The sequence below is a fragment of the Somniosus microcephalus genome, chromosome 18, assembly GCF_052327205.1.
Source record: "Somniosus microcephalus isolate GS21.2 chromosome 18, FLI_Smic_1.0, whole genome shotgun sequence".
NCBI classification, from domain to species: Eukaryota; Metazoa; Chordata; class Chondrichthyes; order Squaliformes; family Somniosidae; genus Somniosus; species Somniosus microcephalus.
Window position 1 is genome coordinate 13,810,226 of NC_141004.1, and position 16,875 is coordinate 13,827,100.

Below are 16,875 nucleotides of genomic sequence, written 5' to 3' on the forward strand. Positions count from 1 at the left end.
TTTGGATTTTCAAAAGGCTTTCGATAAGGTCCTGCATAAGAGATTAGCATGTAAAATTAAGGCACATGGGATTGGGGGCAAGGTATTGACTTGGTAGAGTACTGGTTGGCAGACAGAAAGCAAAGAGTTGGAATAAACGGGTCTTTTTCCGAGTGACAGGCAGTGACTAGTGGGGTACCGCAGGGATCGGTCCTTGGACCCCAGCTATTCACAATATATATTAATGATCTGGACGAGGGAATTAGATGTAATATCTCCAAGTTTGCAGATGACACAAAGCTGGGTGGGCGTGTGTGCTGTGAGGAGGATGCCGAGAAACTCCAGTATGATTTGGACAGGTTGGGTGATTGGGCAGAAGCATGACAGATGCAATATAACGTGGATAAATGCGAGGTTATCCACTTTGGTGTCAAAAACAGGAAGGCAGATTATTATCTAAATGGCAATAGATTGGGAGAAGGGGGAAGTGCAACGAGACCTGGGCGTCCTTGTGCACCAGTCTCTGAAAGTAAGCATGCAGGTGCAGCAGGCGGTTAAGAAGGCAAATGGTATGTTGGCCTTCGTAGCAAGAGGGTTTGAGTACAGGAACAAGGATGTCTTGCTGCAGTTGTACAGGGCCTTGGTGAGACCGCACCTTGAGTATTGTGTGCAGTTTTGGTTGCCTTATCTGAGGATGTTCTTGCCATGGGAGGAGTGCAGCGAAGATTCACCAGGCTGATACCTGGGATGGCAGGAATGACATACGAGGAGAGATTGGGTCGATTGGGCTTGTACTCGCTGGAGTTTAGAAGAATGAGAGGGGATCTCATCGAAACTTATAAAATTCTAACAGGACTAGACAGACTAGATGCTGGAAGGATGTTCCCGATGGTCGGGGAGTGCAGAACCAGGGGTCACAGTCTAAGGATAAGGGGTAAGCCATTTAGGACAGAGATGAGGTGGAATTTCTTCACCCAGAGTGGTGAACCTGTGGAATTCTCTGCCAAAGAAGGCAGTAGAGGCCAATTCATTAAATATATTCAAGAAGGAGTTGGATATATTTCTTAAGGCTAAAGGGATCAAGGGATATGGAGAGAAGGCAGGAACAGGGTACTGAATTTGGATGATCAGCTATGATCGCATTGAATGGCGGCGCAGGCTCGAGGGGCCGAATGGCCTACTCCTGCTCCTATCTTCGATTATGTTTTACTACATTAAAGGTGCTATATAAATGTAAGTTGTTGTTGCTATCCAGTGACCCCTGCTGGGGAATATGCATGTGTGGCTGTCGGGAGATGACCTCCCCACCCCGTGTCTTCATGAGAGGAATTGTCAAAAAGTCAAATCACCCACCTACTGACCATCTTAGAACCACCTCCAGATTTACACAGTGCACATACCCAGGGATCCCTTGAACAGATCCAGATCAACGCAATGGCCTAATCGATGGGAGTCAGGAGCGACAAACTGAATTCAAGTAAACCAAACCACCTTCAACATCCCCTAGGAGCAAAAAACAAACAAACTGTTGAATAAATTTATTGAAAAATTGGTTTATTTTTTGACAATTTTATTTCAGGTTTTTGTTTCGATTGTATGCAGAAGTATACATTTATTCAGAACATTTATTCGTCCAGAAAATAAAAGACAATGAATGAATGATGGGACATTCCGATATAAAGTGTATATATTTTAAAACTCTTGTGCCCAAATCTTTATGGTGAGCACGTATGGATAACGAGGAGCAGACAGGTGAAGTTACCCAGGGGCTCAGTAACCAAGTAGTTCTTCATCCTGACCATTTTTGCCATTATACAGGACAATGTTAATCCAATAAATGTTGCCATTAGCTTTCTACACCCAAAAAATGTATAACTCCTTCCATGATTCTTCGTCCATCCGAATAAAACATCTCAATGACACAGACCCGGTATCACATTCTTTGGCATGGGGGTGTGCTTTGCAGGGCAAAGTAATTCAGCCACATGGTTATTTAAGCACCTTGAGGGCCAAAGAAACTGGCATTGAAATTCAGGTTCGAACCATCTACATAACTTCGTTAAGTTCCCAGTGGAATCCAAGTATTAGCAGAGTCTGCCAGACATGCACTGAGGTTTTTAATTTTTCTCCCTCTCCAGCCACCCCCCCCACCCACATTGTTCCCTGAACACCGACTCCTCTTGTAATAGTTCCAAGGGCGTCAGCAGCCCTCCGGTATCTCCGCCCCGCATCCTCCCAGTGGCTATTCGGAGCACCCTCAGCTTATTCAACTACGGGAGAACATTGCACACACACCTCTGCCTGATGGCTGCACTTTCTAGCCGGTCATCGCTAAATAGCGATTTAGGAGTGGGAACTTAACCTCGTTTTTGTCCCTGTCCAGTGTAGTGCCCCAAAAGATGCTCAACTCTTTAACAGCGCAGACCAGGGATCAAACGTAGCCTGGGTGGTGCTAGCATTGCACTGGATGTGCATCGAGCAATTTGATTCATGGGGGAGACTTTGAAATGCTGAGGTAGGGGGTTGTTATAATTTCCAGATATCTTAACATATATTCTAATACATCGATACATACATAGGACACAAGGAAGCCATCTGTGGTGTCCAATAGGTTCAAACGGTTAAAGGGTAATTTTAGGACTGATATCAGGAACAACTTCTTCACACAAGGAGGGAGCTGCATGTGGAATGGACTCCCAGGTGGGCCGAATGGCCTCTCCCATCCTTGCGATGCAACTTGTGACAAGTGGTGTATATTTAATACAAGCACAAAATTCTTCCACACTCTGCAGCACAGCAAAGCTCTTTAAAAAAAAAAAAACAACAAACATATTTGCCACCTGCAAATAAGCACCTTCCATTGTAGTGCTTGTGGAAGAAGTCTGTAAAAAGTCATTGCTTTCGCGTAATAAATAAATATATTGCAACACGTAAATGGAAGAAAAACAACTTTTTAAAAAAAGTATGGATAATCTTTAAATAATGGAACTGGAAATTAATCCAATCGCTGAACAAGATCAACACTGTCTAGAAATGCCACAATAACAGCCAGTGGGTCACACAAAGTTGTTCCCCAGGATCTGGTGTCGCAGTAAAACTGATGTGATGTCCACATGTGAGAAAGCAGGTAGCTTGAAAAAGGGTGTCAGGAGTCAAGCAAGACATGTTAATAGCGCGCCAGCAAGAACAGCAACTTAAATAACTCAGGTCAATAATAAAAATAGATCATAACTTAACTTCAGGTATCGCATTAAATAACTGATACAATAAACTGTGGACCTTGCGCATACAACAAGGATTGCAAGTAGTTTTACATTCATTTCAACAATTGGAGGACTTGATGACCCAGACCGGCTTAGCGTCTGGAACACACACACACACACCCCATGAGAGAGGTTTCTATATTCTCTACTGTAACCTCTCCCTCCAATCAATAAGGCTGTCTTTGGGAACAATACAGTGTGTGCTATAAAGGGAGTGTTTCGCACATGTTCTCTGTTAAGGGAAAGGACCATAAGCAGAGGCGATTGTTTATACAGCATTACAACTAGACTGGCTTGTTCTAGGATCATGTTGCATGCTTGAACGGATAGCTGCATTTTTCTGAATGTTCACTAGCTCGAACCCCTTTTTTGTATCTTTGAACCCTCAAGTATCCAAAACTAGGAAAGTATTGCTAGTTTTGTTGCGTGGCGTGGCGATGAAAGATATACTGCCAAATCCGCTCATTGAAGGCAGATACAGTAGTACCCAGCTTCATATGCAACTGAAGTGGAGTCGTCTTATAGATCTAATCGAACAGAAAACAGATTTTTTAAATACATACTTTTGTCTTTGCACGGAATCGGCTTTCATGCTGTCTCCTTGTCTCATTCGTGAAACCATGGAGTGTGTTTGGGGACTCATTTGAGCACTTAAAAGCGGGAGATAAGTCAAGGAGGGAATACTTTTTATTCTAAGTACTCGCCCAATTGATGGTGAAAGAAACACTTGGTTAAAAGCTTGATCTCTGATTTAAAGACACTGATTTTTTTTTGGCGGCAGAGAGGTAATAGAGCAGGCCATTCTCCTTGTACACTGCTCCATGATGGGGAGAGCCCCTATCTCAAACCACAAGCGAACCACAACGCCAGGCCAGCACAGCACTGATCTGGCACAGTCTAATCTCAGCCACACAGCAACTCAGCAGGGAGGGAGAATCAGCCCCTCATAGCTCCCCGCATGTCAGAAATGGGCATCACAATAAATCAAATCACATTTCCCCGATATATTTTTTTTTTACTATAAAATGGGGGTTTACCTCAAATAAAATGTACTTCGCCCTCTCAACCCGACTTCCCCTTTAATGCCACTTTTGACAACTTTCAAAGTGGCAGTTCGGGAGAAGGAACTAACTCACATGGCAGAACGGAAAGTATTAAAGCATTTGTAACACGATTAAGACTTAGAAAATAGAACAGTCTATCATTGCTTTTTTAAATAAAACAGGGAGCTATCCTTTTGTTTCAGTTGTCAGAATGCCCTTCATACACTCATAAATAACTTTGTCACTGGTGAGTTACCAGATTATCCCCATTAATGAGCTAAACTAGGGATTAGATTGCTTTCCACAACATTCTCTATATATTAAGGTATCTTTTTAAATAACACAAGAGTGCAGACAATGGCAGGCGTGCTCTTCTTCCTCTGTCAGCGACACTCTTTAATGTAAATAGCCCGACGTTCAGGGAACCGACAGCGTTACGGACCCACGAAAATGTCAGTCCACAAACAACCTGCCACCAGATTATGGCTGCCTGTTTCAGTAAATGGAGGAGCACCGGGTCCTGTGTGTTTGCTCTTTCAGCCCCTGTATTTCACAGCAAAGCCCAGTGCACCTACAGTAATACAGCACAGCGGTACTAAGGTAACTCTCCCAAAACAGGCCCTCTTATCTCCCGTGTTTAAGCGTCAGGTTAAAAGCGCCTTTTTGACAGCCTTACTATGAAGGTCTACTGTGCCTGCATAAAGTGCTTGATGGTGCAGGAGCTGCACGAACCCCAGGGAGAGCTCCAATTGGAAAATGGCAGTAAGTCGTCAAACTACAATACTGTTAAAGTGGTAAAGGAGAATAATCAATTCATTGTTTAGCTGCTGACGCACACGAGGAATGAATCCCGCTACTTACAAGGAAATTGTCAAATCATGAAAAGAAAATCTTTACAATTTTACTCTTGCGAGAGCAGAAATCTTTCCCAATATTGGATGATTTCTGCAATGAAAACTGTGTTTGGTTTTAATTTTGTGTCCGACTACCTTTGCTAGCAATATTTGTGATGATTGAATGTTTTGTGACTAAATGGAAAATACAAAAGTTGTGAAAATAAAGTCCATGTGAAAGTATCTTGATTTGCAATGTTAGCTTTGTTCTACTCAGTTGCCTCATGTACAGCGGTCAGCCAGTCACATGGCCAGAACTAGGGCAATTTTTGCAGAAAATCATTTGCTATCATGTAGATCTGCTCGGGAACTGGCATAGTCACTTTCACCTAGACTCCTTGTGCAAAAATTACAGTACCCGGGCAGCAAATCACGCAGTTCAGTGTAGATAATTTGCAGGACTCATTGCAGGATGCTGCAACTCATTTGCCCTTAGCTTAGCCAGGGATCAATGTCCGCTGCAAGACCCAAGGCCCAGACCACAGGACTAGCTGAAACAGAGAATGCTGGAAACACGCAGCAGCTCAGTCAGTCTCTGTGGAGAGAACGGACAGGTTAACGTTTAGCATGTAGACCCGTCTTCAAAACTGAAAAAAAGAGGCGGACAAGCATGGTAATACAATCAGAAAAAGGGAAGGATATCACACATACAAATCACGAGTGCAATGATAAAACACATCTGTTTCATCATTCCGAGCATGACTCCTCTTTAGGCTTGCCTGTGTGTGTCTATTTTCTCCCTCCCCCTTTTCAGATTGTATTGATATGCCTGCTCGCCTCTTATTTTTCAGCTTTGAAGGGTCTGCATTTTAAACGTTAGCTTGTCTGTTCCCTTCACAGAAGCTGACTGGTCTGCTATGGGTCATCAGAATTCTCTATTGCGGTTTTTAGCATCTGCAGTATTTTAGTTTCTACCCACATGACTAGTTGATCGGTGTAAGTGTAATCAATGTGGTGGACTACAGACTTTAACAGCAGTGATGCCAGAGGAGAAGCTTGCTATACAATTGCAAACTAACAAAACCCAGCAAGTATTTGGGTAGGGATCTGAGTGCTCCAGTCTTAAACCCTGACCCACAGGGAGCAGTAATCACTGATGTTACTGGAACAAGTGGGACAGGGATTAGCATTGCTTATGTCCACCTCTCCTGAAATCGTCCCAGTTCCAGGAATCGGTTTCCTTAGAACATTATTTTGAATAACTTGTTCAATACACAAATATTTATACTAGTCAATGCGCTATGGTATTGCACAGAATGTCAAGGTCAGTTAAACCAGGATTAGAAGGTGGGGATAAATGGACCAGGGCGTGCAAACATAATTCAATGCCCGTTTTAAAATTTGTCTTTATGTTTCCATTATAAATTCCTATGCCCACTTCATTAATGGAAACAGCAATGTAAACTTGTCCCACTATAATTGCACCGTCTCTCGCTGGGGGAGGTGCTGCGGCCCCATCATTGGCGGGAGTACCATTGCAGAAAGACAAGTTTACAAAGGCACTTTCTATCGTAAATGTGGACCCAGGAAGTAATATTGGAAAACTAAACAGGAAGCGCGCACAGATTTAAGATTTTTAATATATTAAATTCCTGCATTAAACAAATTAGGACAGTAATGCTCCCCTATCATCAATCTTCATAATGCTCTAGATCTATCATTCTCAACAACCATGCACGATTGCTGCAAAGACTGCAGCAGTTATTCTTCTCAAAACAGGAAAAAAAAATTACTTTGAAGAAAATAAAGTTTCAACTAAAAGTACTTTATATAAAAAGAAATTGCCTCAGCCTCGTTAAACTGGAGATTACAAATTGACCTTCATACTGTCCCCTCCCTTTTTCCTTGTGCTGCACCTACACAGGAAAGCACATCCCTTCCTAAATGGCGAGAACTTTCATTGCGTTACCTTGCATTATCGCCCTTCCTGTTATACGTGCTGCAGCATATTATTGATGTGTTAGTGTGGCCCCACTGACACCACATCCTTACATGGTATTGTGCTAGCCCCACACGTCCTGCGACTATGTTTTTGCAGTACAACTGGGCTAAGATTATTTAACTTCCAACTAACTGAATGGCCATATTATATATTCTGATATATTTTGCTTTAATCTTTCTCCTTTTCCACTTGCTCGCCTTCCCTCCCACCTATTCCAAAGGCCTGATACAGTTTCTCTCTACCTTGTTTAAGCAACCATTCTTGTGCATGAGCCCAGAAATTCAGTGCAACCCGGGAACTGAACCTGGGACCTTCTGGTCTGTGTGACTTAGAGTTGCACCGTGTGGTACATTTACTCACTAAGCCATCAAGGCAACTATAACCATGGTCCTAGCTAATTTCATACAACTACAACACTGCCATTCCCATTTCTAACTTGTTTTTAAGCCACTCATGCAAAGGCTTCCCTCGAAGCACAGGCTCACCAACTCTGAACCCCATTTAATTGTACACAGATTTTCAAATCAGTACTCACCAATCTGACAATGCTTCCTAAATGAGCACCAAAAGAGACGGCAGTTCTCTGATTAAAACAGGAAAAAAGAAAACATCAAGCATTCTGTACTCTTTGGGAATGTTTTTTCCAGTATTTCCTCCACTGTAAGTATCTGAAGTTCTATCCCAAATCACCTTTGTGTGTGGGGGCTTTTTATTGCTGCTTTCCCGCCACCACCCCCCGCCCCCAGATTGTTCCCCGATATAATCAGCATTTGCTTGGACAGTCTACACATTGGAATTACAACCTTATTCAGCAGTAATTGTCAGGAACAACGAAAGCACACATTCCCCCCGGTAAGTAATGCAGGAGGAGATGAAATGAAATAAGGCAACAAAAAATGTTTAAAAAGTGTGACTTACACATGGTTGGTATTCTGGATGGATGAGATCAAATAGGCAGAAGGGCCTTCTTCATCTGAATCCATGGTACGAGGTGGGATTTGGAATCTGGATTTTATGGGAAACTTGATGTGTGGAGCATTTGGTGACTCCAAATCTTAAGCACATTATGAGCTCTGCTTGCAATGTGAGCTTCTGCCACAATCTCTCTCCTATTGCTGCTGTATTGTGCTGCTTATTTCATATTTATGGATGGTAAAACACTCGATTTGTTCTTTCCAATGAGGCATTTGTTTTCGGTTAGTTCACAATGCTCTTTGGAACTGAATTGGAGGCGGGGGGGGGGGGAAAAAAGAGAGGAAACATGCAGATCATCTCCTGTTCTACCAGGCGCTGTTTAACTGGCACCTGGCTGAAAAATATTCCCATGTTGTTTCACCAAATGCTGCTTATAAATAAAAATATTTTTTAAAAATTGAAGAAAACACACTACAAAAAGCCACGTGTTCTGATGAAGCAAACTAATTTCAAGCATTACTTACCCACACATAGCTGATACCCTGCAACAACTCAACTGTGCAGCAGCTGGGAAAAATCTACTCATCTAATTTTAAGACTTAAAAGCTTCACACCAAACCCAACGTGTCGACCTAAAACTCTCTCACACTCAGGAGTGTCCACTGCCCGGTTAACAAGTCAAGTGGCTGCAAAGTATGGGGGAGAGTAAAGTGGAATAACCTATTACGTTTAATGCATTTTTTTAAAAAAAGAGAACAAATTGTAGAAAATCTAACTAGCAACACATATTGTGATGGTCTTAATTCCAAATAACACTCAACTGAAATTTTCGAACAGGTTATAATGCATCTATTTTCGACTGCACTGATGGATCCTACTACGACTTAAAAGATTTTTTTTTTTAATTAACCCCCACCCTACAGGTCATGTGTCACAATCCAGCAGTAGCTCAGTCACCAAGACATCGGCAGTGCATTTCGCGTCTGTGGTGGCTGGCCGACATGTGCCTGGAACCATTTACTGATGCTGTAGCAGCGAATGAAACCATTGGGAAAGATGCAAGACTGGAAAAATTAAAATAATTTTTTTTAAATGGTCCAGCGTGGCGGCAAGCTTTCTGTTGCCGAGAGCATCGCCAAATTTTCTTCCGACGTTCTACCCATTTCTTCAATTGCAAATATTCTCAGCTGGGACAAGCGAAATTTCCTTCACCGCCTGCTTAAGCTGTCCAACAGAAATATCTCCGACACAACCCCACTCCACTGAGCGCCTTAAGAAAGAAATCATTAATTTCTACTAGGTTCAAGGACTGTTTTCACATAAACCGGAATGTGCAATGTGATTAAGCTTAGGGGATCTTGCAAACCATTTGTGCTATATCATCGAATGTATATTAGTTATAAATAAATATATAGGCAGTCACACAAACAATACCGATTCTCTCCCTGCCCCCCCCACAAAAAACTTAAATATGTTATAAGTTAACAAGAAAACAACAACAAAAAATACTGAAATGGTACAATTCGTTATGAACAATGTCTTCCTTCATTGCTCGCCTCAGTGTGTATGCAACCAGTTTCTCAGAGCCTGTTCAGTTAAAACCTTTAAAAAAAGGGAAAAGTAGTTCGATCAGCTCTGCCTGTAACCTTCCTTCTAATCAGGCCGCATCTCATCGTGTATCGCGCTGCTGCGCTTGCCCGCCAAACTGATGATGTCATCGGCATTGATGAGTGGTGGGGGGGGGGGGGGAAGAGGGGAGGAGAAAAACAAGAGGTTCGGAAACCTTGTTTTAAAAAAAAAACACGCCGATCTGTCAGCTGCCAAAAATGTCCAGATCAGCTGGGCAAGCGGATCTGTTCTGAGAAGTACACAATATTTTCCCATTGCTTCCACAGGGAGACGAGGAACAGCACCAGCAGCAGTGTGCTGAGCACCCGGAAGCGGGTCTTCATGAGAGGAGTGATGAAGTTGGCTATGGTGGAGACGAAGACCAGGATGACAGCCATGAGCGCCAAGATGACGTTGATGAATTTGCCCAGCAGTGCCCGTGCATTAGCGTTCTCCACCCCCTCCAGTTGCACCACCTGCTGCTGCTGCTGCTGGAGCTCCAGTTTGGTGATCCGGGTGAGACACGACTCCAGAGCCTCCTGCAAGGGGGTAAACACAGAAGAGGAACCAGTGAAGTGAGTGAGGCGTTAGCTTCCTTACAGCACATCTCAAGTCGGCTCTCAAAACCAGCACGAGGGCAGTCTCAATCTGATTACTAGATGAAACAGATAGCAGATTGGCAATCCCGCTCCAGAGAAGATGGCTGCTGTGGAAGTCATTGTTGCTGTATGGCGTGCTTTAAGGTTGGAGCTGAGGTACATTATTGGGGCAGAGTCGAGGAACATACAACCATGTTATGCTCGACTTGGTAACACTGGATGCCCAAATTGAAAGTGTTCTATTCCCAGCACGAATACCTTAACCAGCAGAAAATTCACAAGAACAAAAGCTGCAATAAAAATAAAACATCCAGCGTAGATTGTCAAAAACAGCAAGCACTTACGGAACTGCTTACCAATACAATGCTAACAAAGCAATCTCATTCTAAAAGGCTCTAGAGTAGACCATAAAATGGAAATGTAACACTGGGAGAGAAGAATGCCATTGGCAAAAACTCAAGGACTCTTGGGCACTGTGGGGGAAGACAGGGGAAGAAGATAGAAGGTAGAAAACAATAAAAATAATAAAAAAAGATTACTCTAGGATATTACTTTATTAAAGCAAAATACTGCAGATGTTGGAAATCTGAAATTAAAACAGGAAATGCTGGAAACACTCAGCCGGTCAGGCAGCATCTGAGGAGTGAGAAACAGAGCTAACGTTTCAGGTCGATGACCTTTCGTCAGAGCCCATCTCTCTCCACAGATGCTGCCTGACCTGCTGAGTGTTTGCAGCATTTTTTGTTTTTATCTTATATTATATTAATTTATTAAGTTCCAGTGAAAATCCACTAAAATGTTTCAATACCGTCAGGGTGATAAAATGCTTCTTAGAGACATGTGACCAGCTGCACAGGTTGAATCCATACTTTAGAAACATCTTTGCACTCCGATCAATCAATCTCGGCAACGTTGCTGAAACATGGCACAACTGCACCGAGCAGTTATAACAAGAAAATCAAGTCCAAAGCCAAAAAAAGGCCATTCAACCCATCCAGCACACTCCATCTATTCTCTCATCGTGCTATCCAATTAGTCCCACTCTCCTGCTCTTTCCCAATAACGCTGCAAATTCTTCCTCATTATGTATTTATCCAATTCCCTTTTTGTAAGTTACTCCGGAATCTGCTTCCACCGCCCTTTCAGGCAGCACGTTCCAGATCACAACAACTCGCTGAGTGAAAAAAATTCTCCTCATCTCCCCTCTGGCTCTTTTGCCGATTTCCTCAAATCTGTGTCCTCTGGTTACCGACCCTCCGGCCAGTGCAAATAGGTTCTCCCGATCTACTCTAGCACAATCCCTCATCATTTTGAACACCTTTATTAAATCTTCCCATAACATTCATTGCTCTAAGGTTATTAAAGCATTATTAATAAGTCTATTAGATGCTCTCGTCTGTGCCCTCCAACGCCATCATATGTTGATCCTCTAATTTAAGGAACAGCAAGTTCCATAATTACATCTGCTGAAAACAAAATAAATTAAAAAATGATCTTTTCACCTTCAAACGCCTGGCAGTCAATGAGGAGATTGCTGCAGCAAATGGGTAACTTTTCTAGATTATTCAGATTACTGTTGCTTGACTCCATTTCTCAATACAGGTAGACTATCCTTTATCCGAACTTCCGAAAACCGAAAGTTTTTTCGTTCAGCGTAAGTCGTGCGCACATGACCCGAGTGGCGCAAAACATGACAGGAGTGGTCCTCCGGGGCCCAGAACAAGAATTCCTGCAGATTGTCGACACGCCGGCCTTCGCTCTCGATGTTAAGTGTGACTGAGGGAGCTCTGCCTTTCCCTGCGAGCAGGGCAGAGGGTCACAGAGTTCCCTCCTGGGTAGGAGATTGCAGGCCGAGCCAGGCAGTGTGAAGGAGGTACCAGGAGAGTGAACCCAACAATACAGCGGCCCGTCCGATAGTTGCAGCGGCCCGTCCGATATGCTGCCGTTCTATCCAAACTTCCGGATAGACCAGCGCTAATGTTGTCAGATACGAAGGTTTTCATCTCCGTATCTGACAACAAACACTGTTGCTCAGCAACAGCTTGTAAACACTCGGCCCAGCAGTTTGGAAGCGTCTCTGAAGCTGTTGCTAAGCTACAGAGACGCTTTCCAGAGCCTGCCTGTGAAAAGAATGCTAGGAGTTTCCCAGTCTGAAATAATACCTTCTGAAATCCGAAAATTTCCGAAAACCGAAACACAGCTGGTCCCAAGGTTTTCGGATAAGGGATAGTCAACCTGTATTAAGACACTGATTTTTTTTTTTTTAAAGTCTGTGATAGAAATCGTGGTGTGCATTTGGCAGAAGGAACTGACAGCAAATCAAAACTAGAAGAGGAAGTGGGGGTGGAAAAGGATACTTAAGGGTGGAGAAAACCAAAAGAAAAATAATGAGAGAAAATTACTTTTGCAGCTGTTACACATCTGGGATTTGCAGAAGATGCAAAGGACCTTCAGTCCTTTGAAAGGTTAAAGAACACAGAGCAAATGATGCCACAGCTGCAGTGCTGTGTGGTCAGCAGACTATGCAGTGTGTGGCTGGAAATGAGTCAGAACTGGATCACAGTTCAGGAATGTGTCTACTCAGACACTCTCGCACTCGTCAGGAACATCCTTCTCTGTATAATACATTTAGCAGTGCGAGATTATCTTGGACGTACCGCATCAAAGCCTACTTGAGCAACGACTGATGGGAGCATCCTGAACCTCCCACACACCCATGCACATACAAACCACAGGCATTCCTCAGCTCTGCAGAATGTCCCTTTCTTTGCCTATTTGCCCCACATCCTGACCGAGAAGGTGCCTTGTTCACAGCCCCCTGCCAATGCCAAGCTTCGCGCGGCCATGCAAAGTGCATAACAGCAAATGAGCAGCAATTCTACCTGCACTCTGCCCTCCTGCAGAGGACATAGCTATGCTCGAGAATTTACCACACAGGAAATTACAGGGATGGGAATCTGTATCTGAGACTCCACAGCACAATACTTCTGAGCTTTCCACCATGGTTTACCAGAAAATAGGAACAGGAAGAGGCCATTCAGACCCTCGAGCCTGTACTTTCATTCAATTTGGCTGATCTGTATCTTAACTCCATCTACCCGCCTTGGTTCCTTAACCTTTAATACACTTGCCTAACAAAAATATATCAATGTCACTTTTGAAATTTTCAATTGACCACCAACCTCAACAGCTTTTTGTTGGAGAGTGTTCCAGATTTCCACCACCCTTTGTGTGAAGAAGTGCTTCCTGACATCACCCCTGAATGGCCTACCTCTAATTTTAAAGTTATACCCCCTTGTTCTGGACCCCCCCACCAGAGGAAATAGTTTCTCTCTCTCTACCCTATCAACTCCTTTAATCATCTTAAACGCCTCAATTAGACCACCCCTTAATCTTCTATACCCAAGGGAATACAAGTGAGTGGGCAGTAAAGTGGCAGATGGAGTATAATGTAAGGAAATGTGAGGTGATTCACTTTGGTAGGAAGAATAGAAAAACAGAATATTTTTTAAATGGTGAGAAACTTTCAAATGTTGGTGTTCAGAGAGATTTGGGTGTCCTTGTGCAAGAAACACAGAAAGCTAGCATGCAGGTACAGCAAGCAACAAGGGAGGCAAATGGCATGTTGGCCTTTATTGCAAGGGGGTTGGGGTATAAAAGAGTAAGGAAGTCTTGTTACAATTGTACAGGGCCTTGGTGAGACCACACCTACTCTGCAGTTTTGGTCTCCTTATCTAAAGGAAGAATATACTTGCCTTGAAGGTTCACTGGATTGATTCCCGGGATGAGAGGGCTGTCCTATGATGAGAGATTGTGTAGAATGGGCCTATACTCGCTGGAGTTTAGAAGAATGAGAGGTGATCTCATTGAAACATACAAGATTCTGAAGGGGATTGACAGGGTAGATGCTGAGAGGTTGTTTCCCCCTGGCTGGAGTGTCTAGAACTAGGGGGCATAGTCTCAGGATAAGGGGTCAGCCATTTAAGACTGAGATGGAGGAATTTCTTCACTCAGAGGGTTGTGAATCTTTGGAATTCTCTGCCCCAGAGGGCTGTGGATGCTGAGTCTTTGAGTATATTCAAGGCTGAGAGAGATAGATTTTTGGACTCGAGGTGAATCAAGGGATATGGAAATCAGGCGGGAAAGTGGAGATGAGGTCAATGATCAGCCATGATCGTATTGAATGGCGGAGCAGGCTCGAGGGGCCGGATGGCCTACTCCTGCTCTTACTACTTATGTTCTTGGCTATGCAACCTGCCATCATAATTTAACCCTTTTAGCTCTGATGATACGGCACTTAATACCAGGTTCTGTTCCCAATTTGTGCAGAGTTAACCGATCTCAGCCACGGTAATAGTAAGGGCACTAGAACTGGCATGATCAGCATCCCATGTAGGGAAAAAGCTAGAATCTATTATTATGGACGTGGTAACAGGGCACTTGGAAAATCACAATATGATTAGGCAGAGTCAACATGATTCTATGAAAAGGAAATCATGTTTGTCAAATCTGTTAAGAGATTTATGAGGTTGTAATCAGCAGGGTAAATAAAGGGGAACTAGTGGATGTAGTGTGTTTGGATTTTCAAAAAGCATTCGACAAGGTGCCACACAAGAGATTATTACCCCAATCTCAGGAGCCCTATATATTAGCATGGATTGATGAATGGTCAACGGAGAGAAAAGAGAGTTGGAATAAACGGGACAGTTTGAGGTTGGCAGGCTGTAACTAGTGGGGTACCGCTGTTTACAATCTACATTAATGACTTAGATGAGGGGACTGAGTGTAATGTATCCAAGTTTGTTGATGACACAAAGTTAGGTGAGAAAGTAAGATGCGAGGAGGACACAAAGAGGCTGCAAAGGGGTATAGACAGGTTAAGTGAGTGGACAAGAACATGGCTGATGGAATATAATGTGGAGAACTGTGAAGTTACCCACTTTGATAGGAAAGAGAAGCAGAATTTTTTTTTAAATGGTGAGAAACTGGGAAGTGTTGGTATTCAGAGGGACCTGGGTGTCCTTGTACACAAATCACAGAAATTTAACATGCAGGTACAGCAAGCAATTAGGAAAGCAAATGGTATGTTAGCCTGTATTATAAAGGGATTGGAGTACTATAAAGGGATTGGAGTACAAGAAGTCTTACTACAATTATACAGGGTCTTGGTTAGACCACACCTGGAGTACTGTGTGCACTTTTGCTCTCCTTACCTAAGGAAGGATACAATTGCCTTAGAAGGAGTGCCACAAAGGTTCACTAGACTGATTCTTGGGATGAAGTGATTGTTTTATGAGGAGAGACTGAATAGACTAAGCCTATATTCCCTAGAGTTTAGAAGAATGAGGTGTGATCTCATTGAAACATAACATTTTTAAGGGGCTCGACAGGGTAGATGCAGGGAGGATGTTTCTCGTGGCTGGAGAGTCTAGAACTAGGGGTCATAGTCCCAGAATAAGGGGTCAGCCATTTAAGACTGAGATGAGGAGGAATTTCTTCACTCAGAGGGCAGTGAATCTTTGGAATTCTCTACCCCAGAGGGCTGTGGAGGCTCAGTCGTTGAGTATATTCAAGACAGAGATCGATAGATTTTTGGACACTAAGGGAATCAAGGGATATGGGGATAGTGCAGGAAAGTGGAGTTGAGGTAGAAGGTCAGCCATGATCTTATTGAATGGCGGAGCAGGCTCGAGGGGCCAAAGGGCCGACTCCTGCTCCTTTTCTTGTGTTCTTATGTTCCTATGGCTCCTGCTGGAAAGTACACCTGCCCACATGCAGTAACGTTGGATCTGGCTCAACTGCGATGCTCCCGTGGTCAAACAGCCTGCTGACATTCACTGTCCAGGTTCATATTTGAAGACTAATCATTTGGGCAAGGTTGCGAAGAACTTCTCGCGCTTGTGGATTTGCATCACCGCAGGAGTCAGCACCTTCAGGAAAGGGTGGGAGAAAAAGAATACTCCCAAACAGAAGGATAAGAGCACGTTTAAAAAGCACCGAAGCAAGGAAAGAAAAACAGGAAAGAGGGAGAAGAGAGAAAATAAGTTTGTGTGCGCGCGCATGCATGGAGAGAGAGAGAGATGTCTATGCGAGACGGTGAACAAAAGGGAATGCAACGGAAAGCAATCAAAAGAAAAAGGGAAAGAGTTACATGAACAAAAGAAATAACTTCCAACAGTTTATATAAGTAAGCACCGCTACTAAGATTTCATCAAAGCGTAACATTGGGCTTGTGATAGCTTCATACCATGTCCAAACAAGGATTATGTCTGCAGAGAGCATGTCTGTCACTGTTAGTGGTGCTGGTGGAAGAGGGGATGAGTGCGGATTGCACAGAAAGTATGTTGCACCACATTAAAGCACGTCAGCTTAAGTGTGATTTTTCCAACACTGCCAACAAGCTTTAATGCCAAAGTCTACCAATAACCCATGAAGGTTAACTTCTCATACAGGTCTAATCAAATAGATTTTGAAGTAATATATTCAGGATAACCGTAACACTGCTTCAGTTGATCTACATACACGGGGAGGGGGGAGCAAACAGACATCGAGATCGGTAAGTTGAGTTATAATTATTGGAAGGTCAAACCGTAGCAGTTACCATGTAGCTTCCAATTAGGTTGCTTCCGTCAA

At 43.3% G+C, this 16,875-nt stretch overlaps 1 protein-coding gene across 3 annotated transcripts in view; it reads right to left on the reverse strand.

Moving 5' to 3' along the window:
- Positions 1 to 1,516: 1,516 nt before the first annotated feature.
- LOC147105037 (transmembrane and coiled-coil domains protein 2-like) overlaps positions 1,517 to 16,875 on the reverse strand; it is a 150,202-nt gene continuing 134,843 nt past the window's right edge. For all 3 annotated transcript variants that reach the window (XM_086011071.1, XM_086011073.1, XM_086011074.1), the window contains one exon: positions 1,517 to 10,182. In XM_086011071.1, coding sequence (XP_085867197.1) covers positions 9,871 to 10,182 — 312 coding nt within the window. In that variant the 3' untranslated portion in view covers positions 1,517 to 9,870. The remainder of the gene's footprint in view (positions 10,183 to 16,875) is intronic.